The 17,715-nt window shown below is 30.0% G+C and overlaps 1 protein-coding gene across 2 annotated transcripts in view; it reads left to right on the top strand.

Annotated features, from left to right (window-relative positions):
• The window catches only part of LOC108914546, a 73,595-nt gene that overhangs the window by 46,359 nt on the left and 9,521 nt on the right, over positions 1-17,715 (top strand). For both annotated transcript variants that reach the window (XM_018720377.1, XM_018720376.1), the window contains exons 4-5: positions 3,295-3,496; positions 6,657-6,872. In XM_018720377.1, the coding sequence (XP_018575893.1) occupies positions 3,295-3,496; positions 6,657-6,872 (418 nt within the window). The remainder of the gene's footprint in view (positions 1-3,294; positions 3,497-6,656; positions 6,873-17,715) is intronic.

The raw sequence follows: 17,715 nt of genomic DNA, 5'->3' as shown, positions 1-17,715 counted from the left end.
CATCGATATCTCATGAACAAATGATCGTACAGAGAACGGAAGGTGGGTTTTAGTTTGAATCAGTCCTCTTCAAGGGCCTTTTGGTATGATTGAGAATTTTTTTTATACTCAGTATTAATTTGAAATAGTGCAAAGAAATTAATTTTTCTGCTAGTTTGGAAAATCGACGACTATTTTGCGAATATTGCGAAAAGTACAAAAGTTTTTTTTAGCTCAATATAAGCCCATGAGGCCTGTAAATTTTGAAATCGATCGGTCGAACCGTTTTCCTTACCTGAATCTACAGTTTTATAAAAAATTTAAGAGCATTTTATGAATAAGATGAAAGAATTTTTTTTGTTTTATTTTTCTCATCAAATATCGAAAAAAAAAATTTTCAAAATTTGGAAAAAAATTCAATTTTGAAAAAAATCAAAAAATCGCTATACGATTTATTCATCCATTTTTCAAAAGTTTTCTAGCCTTTTTTATTATCAATTGTTTTCGACATTTGATAAGTAGCTATTCAATGTGAAATTGTGAAATAAATAACGCAAAAAAAATTTTGAAAAATTTGATTTTTTCGATATTTTATCGCGAAATTGTGAAAAAAAAAAACGCAAAAAATTTTGTTTCATCTTAATCATGATTATTTGATATTTAAGGAGCAATAAACCTGCTCCTTTAATTTTTTATAAAACTGACGATTCCGGAAAGGAAAACGGTTCAACCGAGCGATTTTAAAATTTACAGGCCTCATGGGTATGTATTGAGCTATTTTATATAGAATTGAATTTCCCATCGAAATGGCTTATTTAAAAAATTTAAAAGAAAAATTTTATTCAACAAATCATTAATAAACAATTTTAAAAAAGTAAAAAATAAGATTTTTTTGATTTTTTTTACTTTTTTGACTATTATTTTTTAGTAGAAGTAGGCAAAGAAAATTGCGGTACAAAAAAACTAGATGAAATTCCCTTCAAAATGATGCATTTTCCAGTTTTTTGACTAATATTGACTGAGTTATAACCAGTCAAACTTAAATATTTTTTAGATTTTCGTCGTTTTTAACATAAATTAGTCAAAAACGAAAAAAATAAAAAAAATCTTATTTTTTGCTTTTTTTAATTGTTTATTAACGATTTTTTGCATAAAATTTTTCTTTTAAATTTTTTAAATAAGCCACTTTGATGGTAAATTCGATTCTCTATAAAATTTTTCCTATGAACTATATTGAAATTTTGCTTAATTTTCGTGCAATATTTCAAAAACTGCAAAAGTGCATTTTCACCCTTATCTTCCATTTCAACCCTCTAATTTAATAGCACCCCGCGGTTTTTTCATTTTTAATGACCCTTCGAACAAGTCATGTGATGAAAATCCTTGAACGAATCTTTCCTTCTTTGCAAAAAAATGAGAATTAAAACGTATAAGGGTAAACGCGACAAAAATCGAAAAATCAGCTAAGTTTGGGAAGCCATTGAGTTAATTCTCATACAAAAATACTGTATAACCTCTTTTTTTTAAGGAAATTGTATCTACTTTTTTTTATGAAGTAATGCCTATACCTATCTTTACTTAAAAAAAAACTAGAGGCAAAAAAGTAAAAAATAAATAAAAAAATCTTATTTTTTGCTTTATTTCAAATTGTTTATTAACGATTTTTTTGCATAAAATTTTCTTTTTAAATTTTTTAAATAAGCCATTTCTATGGGAAATTCAATTCTCTAAATAATTTTTCCTATGAACTATAGCGAAATTTTGCTTCGTTTTCGTGCTACAATTAAAAAACTGAAAGGGGTGCATTTTCACCCCTATCTCCAATTTCCACCCTCTAATTTAATAGCACTCCGCGGTTTTTTCATCTAAAATGACCATTTGAACGATTAATGTAGTAAAATATTTTTTTTTTTAATCTTCTAGTCAATAGCCTAAATGTGCAACCTATTAGCTCAGTAAAAAAAAATTAAGAAGATATATTATTTTATCGAATAAAGCCCAAAAATGCGCATATCTCTTAACCTTTATGATTTTATTAGTTACCAATTTTTGAAAGAATTGCATCATCAATTTTTCATATGCAATCTGGAACCACGACATTATTTTTCACCCCTCAAAATACTCCCTACCAATTTCTCGAAAGATTTATTATTTTTCTTTTTTATACAAATTTAAATATACAGGGTATTGCAAATTAGTAGGTCAAGCCGTTAAAAATGGCATAAAAAAAGTCCCATTATTTTAGTCTAAAGAATATGTAGTTAACGGCTTTACCTACTATTTGTAACACCCTGTACAGTGTCTCTGGTATAGTTTAATTTACTTATTCTGTTAACTATTCACTTAGTTTCACAATTATAATAGAATACATCTATTTTCAGTATAAAACTTTAAAAGTTGTTTGCATTTTCGTTACATATTATTTAGAGTTGCTTAAGATATATTGTCGCGAGAAAAAAATTTGAAAAAATGTTTGTGTGGACGCATATTAATTAAGATACAAACGAAAGTAAACACGTTTTAAACATTAAAATACACCAAAAATTGAATAAAAGAATTCGAATCAAACTATGAGATTCATGTTCCTATTTTCTTTCGAAAATTATTGAATTTTTTGACTTTCAGTTAGGTACCATTATTTTTATTTAAATTACATAGAATGCTATGAGATCAAAACCTCCAAACATAATTTGTGTGATTGTTTCGCCTTTTTCAAATTTAACCTACTTCGTATGTCTTAAATTTTCAAGATACCAATGGTGAGAACTTAGAACTGAAATATGGTCAACCCTGTATACAGGGTGTCCCAACCACAGACTGCCCAAACTAAAATAAGACTATTTAGATCAATTCACCTAGTATGTACAAAAGCCAAGGCCTACTGTTACAAGAGTAGTTTAAAGTTTACATGATATTTGCTTCATCAGTAAAGTGTAACCAGTACCTTCTACCAATAACCACAAAAAGAATACTGTTTTTCATACTTGGGCTCTGAAAGACATAATTTTTGAAATGGCATGTTTGGCTCAATCACTACGAATTAGGATCAGAAATTTCCCATGTCCTAGAAAAGAGGACATAAAGTAATCTTTTAGCTTCAATGGGTCACAATAAAATTAACATAAGACTCATGACGAAATTTAAATGTTAGGCATATGTATTCACTAATTAAACTAACCAATTAGATAATTAGAGGATATTAAAACAATAGGGTTGCGTTTGTCGCTTAATTAATGTTAATAATATTCAAATTTTTCAATTAAAGTAAAAAGCGAACAACTACATTAACTGCATGTGATCGTTATTATGTTGTAGGTAACTACCATAAACGGAGCCAAGGTTCTAGAAGACAAAAAAGACATAGAGATACCCCAAGGTACAGCGCACGCTGTGGACAGAGTCATGTTCCCTCTACCCGTGGGAGATATCGTGCAGACTCTTCAGTCTGATAGGGAGCGAAGATTTACAAGCTTTCTCCGAGCGATTTTTGCCTCCGGGCTTGCCGAGACTTTGCAAGGTAGGTGCGGCTGATATTTCTATACTGTGGGAGAATGTGATATTTTTACTTCTGTTCATATTAGCGAAACATAAAGCATTCACAAATATATTTAATACATAGAGACCCCAAAAGCCTGCGAAATCGCGGCATGAATAGGGGAAAAGGTTTATATGTATAAAGTTTATATAAAATTAACTTACCTACATTCTAGAGCTCCTGAAAATTGTTTTTCTGAATATCGAAAGAGATAACACAGTACAATATGAAATTGGACATTATAGCTAGATAGATAGATAGATAGACAGACAGACAGATAGATAGATAAAAACACAAAACACAAAAAAAAAACAAAAAAGATAAAAACTATTAAGTATACATAAATAAAATTACTAAAAAAAGATCTTACACATAACATAAATAAAGCATTATTACTCGATGAAAATATAGTTTCTCAAATTTTGCCTGGTTTGGAAATTTGCCGTGATTATTTTGCTTGTATGCTTTTATACCGTTCGATAAAAAATTTACATATTTTATACAATTTTACAGTAAAGAAGTGCTTTCGTATCATTTCAGTACGATGCGCCATTTAAGATTGAATTAAAAGTTGTTACAAGACACAAGAATTTTGCACTCATAGACCATTTCAATTGATGGAATTACTTACAAATATCCTATGAGAATAACCATGTAGTACAAAATAAATTATGGTATATTTCAGTGCCATTACAGGGACACAAAAAAAAATAAAATAAAAAGGTTTCAGAAACATGGAGAAACAACTACTTACAAAAATGAAGTAAAACAAGAGTACAAGAAGACAGTGTTTGGTTAACATAATAACTTTATTGTCTTATTATCCTAAAAATCACCTTTACTAAATTATTATAATTTTAATATAATAAATTAGTATTTTTAACGATTGGTTTAAAAAATATATACATTTTCTTGTAAAATAAAATAATTATCCATGTTTTAAAGGCATGTTATGTGCTCACATATTTTACTCCAAAACGGTGCAACCATTGAAGTGATACAAGAGTATTTTGTCACTATAAAATTATTTAAAATGTCTATGTTTGGCTCAAACAATTGCAATTTCTGCAGACAAAAAAATTGGATCAATATTTATCCACCGTGTTACTTATATACAAAAATTGTCTGATGTAAAGTTATCTGATAATAAATAAAACAAAAATTAAAAATCCTCTGCACCTCTTAAACGAATTAAGATTTTGAAATCAAGTTTTTGTTATTAAAAGGGCTCTATAGCAAATAGACAACCAGCAATACATTTTTATAGACTTTATTACACAGCTTGTCTAAATATGAATTAATGCACAAATAACAGACTTTCCTCCATTCTAACGCCGATTTTCTATAAAATGGATTTAGTTTAAACTCAAATTACTTTTTATTGTAAAGTAATTTGTAATTTGTCACTTTTGAACAAGCGGCATCGTAGATTACAAATTTCTTTACACTAAAAAGTAATTTGAGTTTCAAACTAAGTCCATTTTATAGAAAATCTCTGTTAAAATGGGGGAAAGTCTGTTATTTGTGCATTAATTCATATTTAGACAAACTGTGTAATAAAATCTATAAAAATGTATTGCTGGTTGCTTATTTGCTATAGAGCCCTCTTAAACTTTTCTTAAAAATCGAAATACGGGAAGCCTCCTAAAAATGTCAAATTTGGCCCACTACACAAGCCGCTTGAATGTGATAAAACAATGAAATATAGAAATTAGTAGCTAATCTAATGGTAAACAAATAGTTTCCAAATTTTAGTTAGGCAGTCCAAACTAGAGAGGTTGTGATTAAATAATACCTTAATTTTTTTATTTTAAAGTCTTTAGAAAAATAGATTATCAAAATAGTGTTTTCTTATATTGAAAAATGAAAGATAATCAAAATAGTGTTTTTTTATATTGAAAAATGAAAGACAAATTTAGTTTTGTTGATCAAACACTGTTTTCTTATCTTTTTGTTTTGCTTATTTCTCTTAATTTTATTTTTGTTAATAGCTGTTTCTCTAAATAATTATTAAAATGTTTTATCCACGATTTTTTAAATACTATTACTTATATATAACTAATAATAAAGAGTAAAGACTGTATGATCCTTCACAAGTTGGAAATGAAACTCAGTTTCTGATTAATTACTCAAGAGCCATTTGGTGCAATATAGTAACAGAGCCTAAACAGTGGAGTCGGAATTATCAGAGGTCTACGTGGCATGAAGTTATTTGACAGGAAAGAAAATCTTCATTTACGTATTTTGAAGGACCATTTCCAATATAAACTTCTGAGTCTCCGTGTTTCCTTTTTTTTCCATAGAACATTAATGACAAAAAACCGAGTAAGGAGCGTTGTTATGAACCAAAACAACATAGCTGAAAGTCAATATATTAACTTCAAATATTCTACAAATTTATTTGAATGAACGACTGTCGAGGAATGGATTCAATTTTTCCATAATTACATGCCTTTAACTGTTGAGAAGTTAGAGCAAAATAATTGCTTTTTATCTATGATCTATTGCTAACGGGCATATAACATTCAACAAAAAAAGTTCGTCAAGAGACATAAAAATTTTGAAGACAGTCCATCCAAATTTACAAAAGATATTTCTCCTAATTCCACGTCACTGGTTACTTTTACTTCAAAATATTCTGACGTGAAGGTAACTAACTACTACAAAGAATCTTTTAATTCCAATGTTTTTTCAATCATTGACTACTCAAATCGATTTGAAATCTCGAAAATCACTTTCTAGAGCAGTTTTTTGATGTTAAGGTCAAAACACGAATTGATCCAACGATCAAAATACTATGAGATACGGTCTACGACCCAACCCACGTTTTCTCTGTAGAGCTATACCCTATAGAATCCTTACGAATTATTTTAGAGAAAAATGTTACTATTTTTTATTTGTTTTTATTACAAGAGGAATCAGTCCTGAAAATGTATAGCAACCGTATATTCTCTTTTTAGTTGTAATCCTGTTTTTAATCATATTTTGTGGCGTAATAAAAAATAAAACTCTTAAAATCACTTTAGGTTTTGATCATAAATTTATTTACTACTTGCTATTTTCATATTCTAATTCCCTTGACCTAGATTTTTTTAAAGTATACTGGAACTTTATTATATCTTATAAATGTTATGTTCTACAGGTTCGAAGACGTTTACCCTGTTTGCACCAACAGACAAAGCTTTCGCGGGGCTCTCCACCGAAGACCTTAGTCGGACAGTTACAGACAAAATCTTAGCGAGAGAATTAGTTTTAAGACATCTGTTACCAGGTACCCTCTACACGAATGGGATGAGGTATTACCAGATCAAAGACAGTCTGCTGCAAGATAGACAGTTGACGTTTAGCAAACAGTCAGGTAAGAACTGCAATTCTTTATTAATAATAATGAAAGATAAAATAAATTAAAATTTTAGAGTTATTTAAATTCCACCGGATTTTTTGTATACATATGGCGAATATATTGAACCTAGTAAAAATAATTCGGCACAAACATACGCACAATTTTCAAAATAAACACTGCGCCCTCTATATATACGCCATTGAATAATGTTTTAATCCTAAACTTTTATGAAAGAGAGTAATTAAATGGAATATTATATGTATGACCATAAAAAAACCGAAAATGTTCATCCTTTTTTGAGTTATTGCCAAATAACTCTTGGATAAATTGGACAAAAGTTTGTAAAACAAACAATTTTTGTGCTCTGTCTTCTAATATTTTGACACTCGCTGTGAACTAACCAATACAATATTAATATTACATTATTCTGTACAATACCATACTGAGACACCGTCAATTGATCATATAGTTGCCCGTGTATAATATCTCTTTCCTAAGAAGTACAAATATAGGGTATCGCTGAAATACATATTCTTCTACACTGCTGGCTATTTTGAAAATTCGATACTGCTTGTAACATCTAGTAGTATTTCTAAGAAAAAAGATCTCTTCCATTTTATTTAAAATACGAACAGTTACTCTTTTTTAACTTAGATTATCGTTACAAACAACCGAAAATATAAAACTAGCATTTTAAGAAAATTCCCATACCAGTTCATCCCAAAGTAGCATTAGATAATAACATGGATCATTCAACAATTCTTAGAATGCTAAAAAAGGAAAATTGACATCCTTATCTTAGTTCAGGAGCTTTTGGAAAACAATTTTGATAAACTAGTCGAATTTTGTGAAATTAACCGAAATCCGATGTTTCTAGAAAGACTCCTTTTTTCTGATGAAGGAGGAATGTAGATTCCTCCTAAATGGCCATATACCGTCGAACTAGCTCTCGTATTTTTTTACTCTATTTTAAAGGTATTAAGATAAAACTACAGCTGCTACTATTTATTACTAGCTTTTATTTAACTTATGCCTTGTTAGTATGAGTCAAATCTTGCAACTGAATTTTAAAATAATTATCCCCAACTGATTGAGCTGAAATTTTGCATACACGTTTGGATGACAATGCATGGTTAGCTAAGGACGTCATTCTAAATCCAATATAGCGAACTCTCAAAGATGGCGGACCAGTTATTTTTTATGCACCCCTATGATATGGGTATCAAATTAAAGGGTTTGCTGAGAAGAATACGGAATAAAATAACGTACTAATACCTTGTTTTTTTAAAAAAATTGTATATATGAACTTATTACGCATTCACTTTTGTCGAGGATGATGAGTGAAAAGCAAAGATACAAAATACTTATTTGAATGATTGCATTATTTAATAATTTCAATATAGTAGGTATGTGTTTTTGTAATAATTATATTTAGACATAGGTATCATTTTTTGTACGGATTATTATTTAATACTAGCTGGTTATCGGGCACTGATAAGATACAAAAACCTTGTGTTGATTGACTTTATTTGATGAGATTTTTGAGGGAAAAAAATGTTATATTATTTACCACCTATAAAATAGAGTAAAAAAATACCTTCCTTGTTTTATTGTCTGTATAATCGTACATTGTACTGCTCGTTACAATCACTGGTATGCGATGTAGAGCATTATACTGTAATAACATGCTATGTCAGTAGTTATACCTACTGTAATAACATGTCACAATTATTAGAGTTCATTAGCTGTTCTTATATACCTGTAAGTATTTTAATAATAGATCTTATGACGACTGTATTTAATGTACATCCCATAAAATAGAAAAATATTTATTTAATTCTTCATTTGTTGTTCAAAAACTTACCTCGCAGTTCTTCACAAAATAACCTATATTGTTTTTTTTTTTGAAATTGTGCATTTTTTTGTAGATCCATCAAAAGGTTTGTAACATATGGGAAAAATTATTGTGATTGCAACTGTAACGTAAAATTTTAACATCATATCAAAATTATGGTAGATTACTTAAACTTGCAAGAAGTTAATTTTTCTGACTAATTACGAAAAAGTTATATGCGGGGTGGGGGAATATTCTGAACACATGGAACTATCACAGATTATTGGACTCAAATTATGAGGGTTTTTTTAAGTTGTTTCGTCCAAAGATGTTTCGTTTGGATGATAGATTTAATTTTAAAATATCGGAATATACCCGTTTGCCGTTTTTTTTTCCTTCCTTTACAGTATATACTATTTTGCTTGTTTATCCTGCGATCCATTAGGTTGTTCTAAGTTTAGAATTCGTGGTTTAGCTAATGGTGTATACAATTATTCTAGATTGTGTTTAATCCCCTTCGTTTATGTTACTTTTAAAATTTGTGGTTTATCGAGTTACTTTCTTTTATGATAACGAACTATTTTGCTTTCAAAAGATCTATGTAGTAGTGCCTTTTTCCTCTTTTTCCGAATTTGAGGAATATATTTTTCAAACATCCAACAGTAATCCGCCATCATATTCAAGTCCCATCTTCCTTGATACCGTTGTTCCATTTCTCGAATATCTTGGTGAAATCTTTTGTCTAGTAAATTTTCAGCAACGTTTTTAAAACTAAACCATGCAACTTTTTCTACGTTGTTCATTACTTCAACAAAATTTTTATCATTCGACATAGTAATTTGGACTTTGGGACCCGTCAAATATTCCTTCTTTTAATTTTTCATCAGAAAGCTTCGGAAAAAAAATTACTTAAAACAGTTTCCTACTTTATTTAAAATTTACTATAAAATTTACAAATTTTTGTAGGTCGGTGTCGTAGGAATGACTAGTAAAGCGGGATTTTTTTACCCCAACTTCTACGCCAATGACCTAATAATCATTTGGGATTCATTGCCATTAAGTAAAAGCGATATCATTAAATAAAAAAAGGCTGTTACTTATACAGGGCATGAAATCTGGGAGCCCTTGGATTTTTCAATATTTTTACTAAGCACATGCGCATTTTAATACCAAATTAAAATATATCAGCTAGAAAAGTAATTAAGCAGTACCTTCATAAGAACATATATTTATATAACCTCTGTATGCATGTATACGTATTGTACTGTAAATTCCATGAAATAACAACTTTTTTTCAATAATTAATAATTTCTTTAAATCATTGTAGCTTGAAATACAAATTTATATACCTATGAAATGGTTAATGACCTAAGTTTTTTGTGAAAAGACGTTTCCACTTATAGTGTTATGCAGCTTGCAGAAAGTAGAACTGTGAATAGATCGTATTATTTTTTAAAAATGCAACATTATTGCAATGTACATACTAAATGTCGTAATACAATTTTAGAAATAAAATTAAATAGTTATAAAATGCAATTTGTCTTTCAAAACATGAAATGGAAATAGTTATGATATTAATAATAATATTTCATCGACGTTTTTTTATCTCGGTATACAAACATGTACTGTATAGTCTCCAAATCTAAAAAACTTTCATCAAATCAATGGTGCAACCAAAAAAAAATTGAATTGATATAATAGTTACAGTAGTTATATTATATGTATGGTATTACATTTAACAATTTTTAGAACTTTTAGAATTAAAACACACAAATCACAAAAGACCTAGAACAATTGCCAGACTAAAACAACTAAAATTACACACACGTATATTCTGTTCTGAACTTTATCGAAACTAAAAAATATATCAGAACTTTTTATATGTAATAATATAATTTGGCATAAATTCTGGATCACTTATTGGATCAAAATTTGATAAATATAAAATGTGTTTAAAAAGAATCCATTAATAAGTGTATTTTCAAATGGATGTAATAGAATGCTTTTGTAAATATGAAATAAAATAAAATTATTATGATGTAAAATAAAATAAATGTATTGCAATTATAATAGCTATACCGGGCGATTTTTTTAACATGACATTTTCAATATGTGGGGAAATAAGCACTCTACAAAAAAAAATATTATGATCAAAATTTAATCACGGAATACAATAGTGTTGAAATTAGTCCCCTTCCCCCTCCTTGTAGATAGGGCAGGGGTGTAACTTTGAAATCTTAGGAATAGGAACCTCTATTTTTATTGCAGATTTTACGGCTGAAAGTACGTAGATTTATCAGAAACATTTTTTTCGATTCGTGATAGATGGCGACGAAATTCAACATTTTCGATTTCTCCTACTCACAACCAACAACGATTCTGCAATACCTACATTTACAATAAAAAATACCACGTTATCACTGTAAATAATCAAAATTAATCCTAAAACAAATTTTATTTCTTAAATTTTCAATTACTGAACAATGACTTATCAAGAAGCTACTATTATCGTTAAACCAGGAACAGGCGTCCTTTTTGGGTAAATTGGCCAACGCGATTTCCTTCGCTTATGACTTATAGGAATGCTTGATTAAATCTGCTTTCAAATGAATATATTTTTTGTATTCAGTTTTGAAGATAATTTTTTTAAAAATATTTTATTATGGTTTCATTTAACGTTGGTGTTATTTCTTTCTTTGTGTTTTTTTGCAACTGCAAAAACACAAAATGAATGTACAAAGAAATAAATCCCTGACTTTAAGAAACAATTTATTTTAATCAAGCAGCCCGAAGGGAACAGAAAACCACTACGTCAAAATGAATAAACTTTCTTGATGACGAATTTGGAGTATTTACTACTATTTACATAAAACCTGGCATTTTTTATTGCAAATATGTTGTATGTATAGGTATAATTTCGTCGATTACAGCGCCATCTATCATGCGAATCTAAAATATGTTTCAGACAAATCCTACGTACTTTTAGCCGTAGAATCCGAATCTGCAATAAAAAATAGGAGTTCGTATTTAAAATTTCACAGTTACCACCTGCCCCACCTACAAGGAGGAGGAGAAGTGGATTAATTTTAGCATGTATTTTCTTCGCGGAATGATACAGTTTTGATTATGGGCATTTGTTTCGTAGAGTGCTTATTTTTCGAGATATTTTTGAAAGCTTTAAGTTGAAAAATCACCCGTAATGAACGTAGACAGTAGAAATAAGTAATAATAATTACTTAAATATATTTAAAAAAAAATTTAATTAAAATTATTTATTTTCTGTGATGGGCTTTGGAGGCCCTCTAGGTGTCTCACTGCATCAAATGCAATATCTAAATGATAACATAAAGGAATGTATTTTTTTCTAGAAGTTTTCTTTTTGCCAGCGCTATGATTAATACGCAAATATTAGACAATTTTTTTGTCTTATTACCGTAAATGTATAACTTAACGTTTATTTACTAAATTAGAAATTTATTTTTTGTATAAAAGAGAAATGGTTATGTGCTGTTTCTCTGTCATTGCATATTTAAATGAAATAGATAATTATCGTATTACTGCATTTTAATGCACCTAACTTTTTACAGCTCTACAGTTACGTATAATATACATAATAGAAAGCAATTAATTTTCTTTGATTTATTATGAAATGACACAACTTCAGTAACTTAGATAAATAGTATACTTTTACTCTTCTACAAATTATATAGTTGAAATAATATGAAATCAGAATAGACATGGTTCAGTCTGCTATTTTACAATAATATGTGCCTTCACCCTTCATGATACGTACAGCTTTACCAAACTCATCTTGTCCGCTAGACGCGCGCAAATCAAGAAGAGAGTTCGCATTAGAAATGAGAAAGACAGGAGACCTTAATAGTAGGGCAGGTATCTTCTGTGCAAAAAATTTACTTAGGTCTGGTAAATATAATTATTTAAGGAGGGTTGTGTATTATATTTTTAAATATATAAACAAATTACTTCTGAAACTCGGGGGCAAAGTCAGTTTGGTCGAACAGTATACAATTGTTCGTGGAATAAATATTACCCTCATTATTTCTACCACGTTATTTTTTTATATAAAACAAATATGAAAAACTCTGGAATAGATCAAATTTGATTTGATTAAGACATTTGATAATAATAATATTTTTTCTTTAAAAATATCAAAGGGTCATGTGTATTGGCTTTCGGTAAATTGCGTACGCCCAAGGGTGGCGTCCAGTTCAGACATCTACGAACAAAAGGGTACTATTTTCTTCCAGCTCCATAATAAAATTGATATCCGAAAGTATTCTATTAATGTGGTTTAGAAGTTATTCTATGGTGTATCCGTAGAGCTGGATAATAAAAATATAAATATATCTGAACCAACACTTTGACTCCAGGGCTTTCTCTTCCAGAAAGATTACATGTAGATACCCAAAGCTGTGAAAAGGATAACCCCTTCAGTTTGTTCATAAACTGATCCCTAACAAAAAAGATGGTCTACTCTTGTGTACACTTTTACGAAATCCACTCCAATAAAGTTATTCCAAAATGTTTATAAATTACATTTTTGTAAATAATGGCGTCACGTCAAAACTCACTAAACTCATTAGGTCTAGTTGAATTATTTCAATCTTGTTTTACCTTCTGCCACATTAAGCCTTCAACTTCTTTGACACATACCTAGTAACTGGGCGAATGGCTGATCTAACTGCACTCACCTTTGGTCACAGTGGCACATTCAGTTTGTAAACATTTGAAATATAGTAAAGTTGGGGTGTTCTAGAGTCACTTAGAATGAGACCCCTGTGTAGTTAATTGAGCTTGCTTTCTTCAGACGTTATTTCCTTCTCAAGTAATCAAATTGTTTGATCTTATCACTGAATCTTGTAGTAGGTTCTACACCTTGGTGATATACCTTGTCGTGTTCAAAATTATGGATTCATTTCCTTTGTCGGCACGAAGCATTCATTTTCCGCAGTGGTGTGATGATCTAGTCATATTCACACAATCAGACGCGTGTTAATAACTATCTGGAACTTCGAAACGATTCATAAAAGAATTTCGAGGACAGGAAACCAGTGACTTCAAGTCATGCACCGTAATGCCATAGACCAATGCACAGAACAAATTTGAATACCGACAAGGGGACATCAGAGCTTCTTCCGGAAAAGGGATACATGTTTTGAAACGTCAAAAAGTCAATGGCCTGATGCACACAAAATTCAAAGTTCGAAAATCTCTACTGACTTTCATTTTGATTCGTATATGCTGATTTTTTAATGATTCAAAACTATGTAGAAACAGGCGGTTAGCTTCATTTATGAAAAAAACATAAACCCATAAGCCCATATACCGTTAAACGCATAAATCTTTAATACAAATAAATGATTTATGGGTTTAAATATTTATGGGTTAATGGGTTTAAAGGTTGTTTTGTTTAAGCATACGTGTTTATGGGTTATGGTTTTTTCATAAATCAAGCTTGACAGTCGGTTTTTAAGTACATAATTTCAGGATCATTTAAAAAAAGATCAACTTATACGAACGAAAATGGAAGTTGTAACGCTTTTTGGACTGAATTCTGTATTTGACGTGTGTAAGTCTGACGGCCATGGCCAGTGCGGATATTATTGAACAAGTGTTGTAAATGTTCATTAACGTTTTAACATAAACGAATTTATATTTTGATTTTTTCTTCTTTCCCTTTTTTTTCTAAACTCATTTCTTTTGCAGGTGCAATTTACACTTTCTCCACTTTGCTTTTTCTTTCAACGGTGTGTGCGCACTGGGTGTCAAAATTGTAACAATTTTTACGCCTGCTATTCTTTTAATGCTGATGCATTCACACACTTTTCTCCTGTAGATGGTAACTATGCACAAGAGAAAGAAAAGCGTGTTATATTTTTTTAGAGATTTTTTCTCAACAAAGCGTTGACGTAACATGTCATACTTAGACTCAAATTAGACCATGAGTCTGAAATAATTTGATAAAAAGAATCACTGTTATTGACGTCTGCCATTTTCATTATTATCATCTTCTTTAATTAAACCATTAAGGTATGTTTATTTTAACGTTATTTTTCAAAAGTTCTGGAAAATTATCAGTCCAGTTTAAATTTAATGATATTAAATATTATATTATACATATATATTAAATAGATAGTTTTAAAACTTTTAAAATTAAGTAGGTACATACTTTCATCGTTGTTTAAAAATATTGAAGTTATAGCTGTAGCGTAATATGCGCTAACTAGTTAAACTTGTATATTGAAAATCGTGTCGCAATAAAAAAAAGATGAGACAGTAGTCCTCGCATTGTATAGAAAATTAAAATTGAAACTTGAAGTTTTCGCCTTTTTTGAATTAGGAAATACAGTTGCGAACAAAAAAGTTTCCGGTTTAAAATGTTTAAAATGGGCTTAAAGAACGAAAATGATAAAATATTATTTTGCAGTTTAAATTGGGAGCTTTTTATAGTCCATAACTTACTTTTAATAAATTAACTGTGTATGTTTATCTATTAGCTATGAATAGAATATACAACTTGTCTCAGTTTGACCAAAGATAATTTCTAATCTTTGGTTTAGCGATAAATAAATACAACTTTCATGCTGTATAAACAGGCAATAATTTTAAGAACAGACTTAAGAGACTTTCATTTTTCAAATAATATTTGTTAGTAAAAACATTGCACACTTACTTCCATCTGAAACTATAAATAATTTGTTCGAAAGTAAACGTTTTTCGTGCAGTGTTACGCACGAGAAAGTGATAAGGCACAATACAATGTTAATATTTTCTCGTCCGAATAGAGAAGAGGTGATGTGGCTGGTTGTGGACAGAATCTCCACGAAGATGTTCGTTTAGGTAGCAGAAAGTGAAATCTCTATGACGCCTACGGCTACGTAACACTTATTGTCGACAAACAAGTGGTCTTTTCTCCTGTGAGATTATATGTTCTACATAATATCGTAGATTTTTACTTTTATTATATTGATCAATATTATTTAAGAGCTTTTCAACAAATCTACATATTGTGTCCTTTCCTTAAAAACTTTTTACACTGTGTTTGAATTAGTTATTCAAATGTGCTAGTTTTATAAATAAATATTTCTTTCGCTATCATTTTCAATTTATCAGATATGAGACGTACAGTCCAGGCCAATGTACATCATTACTGGGTCGTAAAGGAAAGGTACTTGTCTCAAACAATTGGTGAAAGGTTCACCGTCTTAAGATAGAAGAGAATCGAATGTTACTTTCATACTCATCTATAGTTGAATGGATACATAATTTTATATTAATTAAGCTATTTTTTAAACATTTCATTATAATGAATCTATTTCCAAGTGCAAAAATTAACTTTAAAAGATAACTGATAACTACGACGCCAATGATTATTTGAACTTGTGACACATTACTAGAGATCTGAAATGTTAGGGCGGCTGCAATGTAATACGGGGTTGGCTGTAGGCCGCATTCTCTTTTATGTAATATTGAAACAAAAAGTGATAGAACCGTTGCCTTCTTATAACTGCACTCTGCAATAAGAATAAATATGTAATATTTGCATAATAGTATGAAACAGAAAGAGGCAGCCTCTATTTTTCTACACTAAACGCTTCACTGGAACTTACCATAAAATATATAGGTATAGCATGTAATAATAAGTACCAGCAAATGTTAACAAAAAAATAATTTCTTACTCATAAGGAAAGCGATTTTTTGGTCGATTGTAAGACACGTGTTTTTATGGCAGTCAGTAGTACTGGGTATTGTGAGAATAGAACGGCACACCGCTTGACCACAGATTTAAACTATTTCTCCTACTACGATGCGCATTGCCGCTTTCTAGCATAACAAAGTTCGTCAGTTCAACAATAAGGATAGAAGGATAGTCTTTTTGACGTGTCAGGTGCATTTTTTTTACTCTACTTACACTAGATTTGAAGATGATAATTATATCATCTTCCCTTATTAAAGGGACTGCGTTTTTACCGCAAAATATTTCATAAATAAATGATGCAAATTTATGAAAATAGCAAGTAAACAAGGAAAGACAATTAAAAGTAGTGCACGAGAAATAATTTCATGTGTTCTTGAAGTCTGTTATCGAAAATCAGATGAGGTGCCTACTGAATATCGAACACAACGTGTTGCATTGTATACCGAAATTTCCGTAACCATCATAAAAAAATGGAAAGAATACACTGACCGATTCCTGAAACATGTTTGACATGCCGATACTAATACCACAGACAATATAACTTCGCTCCAGACCGCTACTGGAATAGAACAGCAGTTTTAAATTTCCGAATTGCTGATACCACCAGCAGAATTTTAGAAAGAATCATAAGCAACATCCCGCATTCCTACGCGTATCCTAGCAACAAATAAACAACAGTTTGGCAATTTTGTCATGCGTTTTTACGGATTTATTTTGTACACTTTTTTATCAATGCCTGTTTTTTGCGTTAATGTATTTACTACTTAAATGTATGAGGTAGGCACGGACAATATAGCTTATCGCTTCAGACTGCGCGTTAAATGCTGGAAATTGGCAACCTAAAAAGGATGCGGGGTTTTGTTAGCCGACATCCAGCAATAAAATTTAGCGTGGCAACTCTTCTACACGGTAGTAGGAAACAGTTTAGCGGTGGCTTTGTTGCCAATAACTGCCAAATAAATATATTGCATTTACTTATGTAATTGAAGAGTTATATAAATTTATTTGGCAGTTATTATTTGGTAATAAAGCTACCGCCGCCGCCGTAGCTAAATTTTATTGCTGGATGCCGGCTAACAAGACCCTGCATCCTTTTTAGGTTGCCGATTTCCAGCATTTAACGTGCGGTCTAAAGCGATAAGCTATACTTATTGTCTGTGGTGATACTATCATTCGACGACAGAGCTGGGAGTATTTTGACAAAAAGAATACCAAATAGTATTTTAAATATAAAATATTATTTTGTATTTTTAAATTAAAATAATTTTGTTTTAACCTCAAAAATACTTTTTTTTCTAAACTCA

Source organism: Anoplophora glabripennis, unplaced genomic scaffold (assembly GCF_000390285.2).
Source record: "Anoplophora glabripennis isolate ALB-LARVAE unplaced genomic scaffold, Agla_2.0 scaffold1034, whole genome shotgun sequence".
Lineage (NCBI taxonomy): Eukaryota > Metazoa > Arthropoda > Insecta > Coleoptera > Cerambycidae > Anoplophora > Anoplophora glabripennis.
This window is presented reverse-complemented; position numbering and strand designations above follow the sequence as displayed.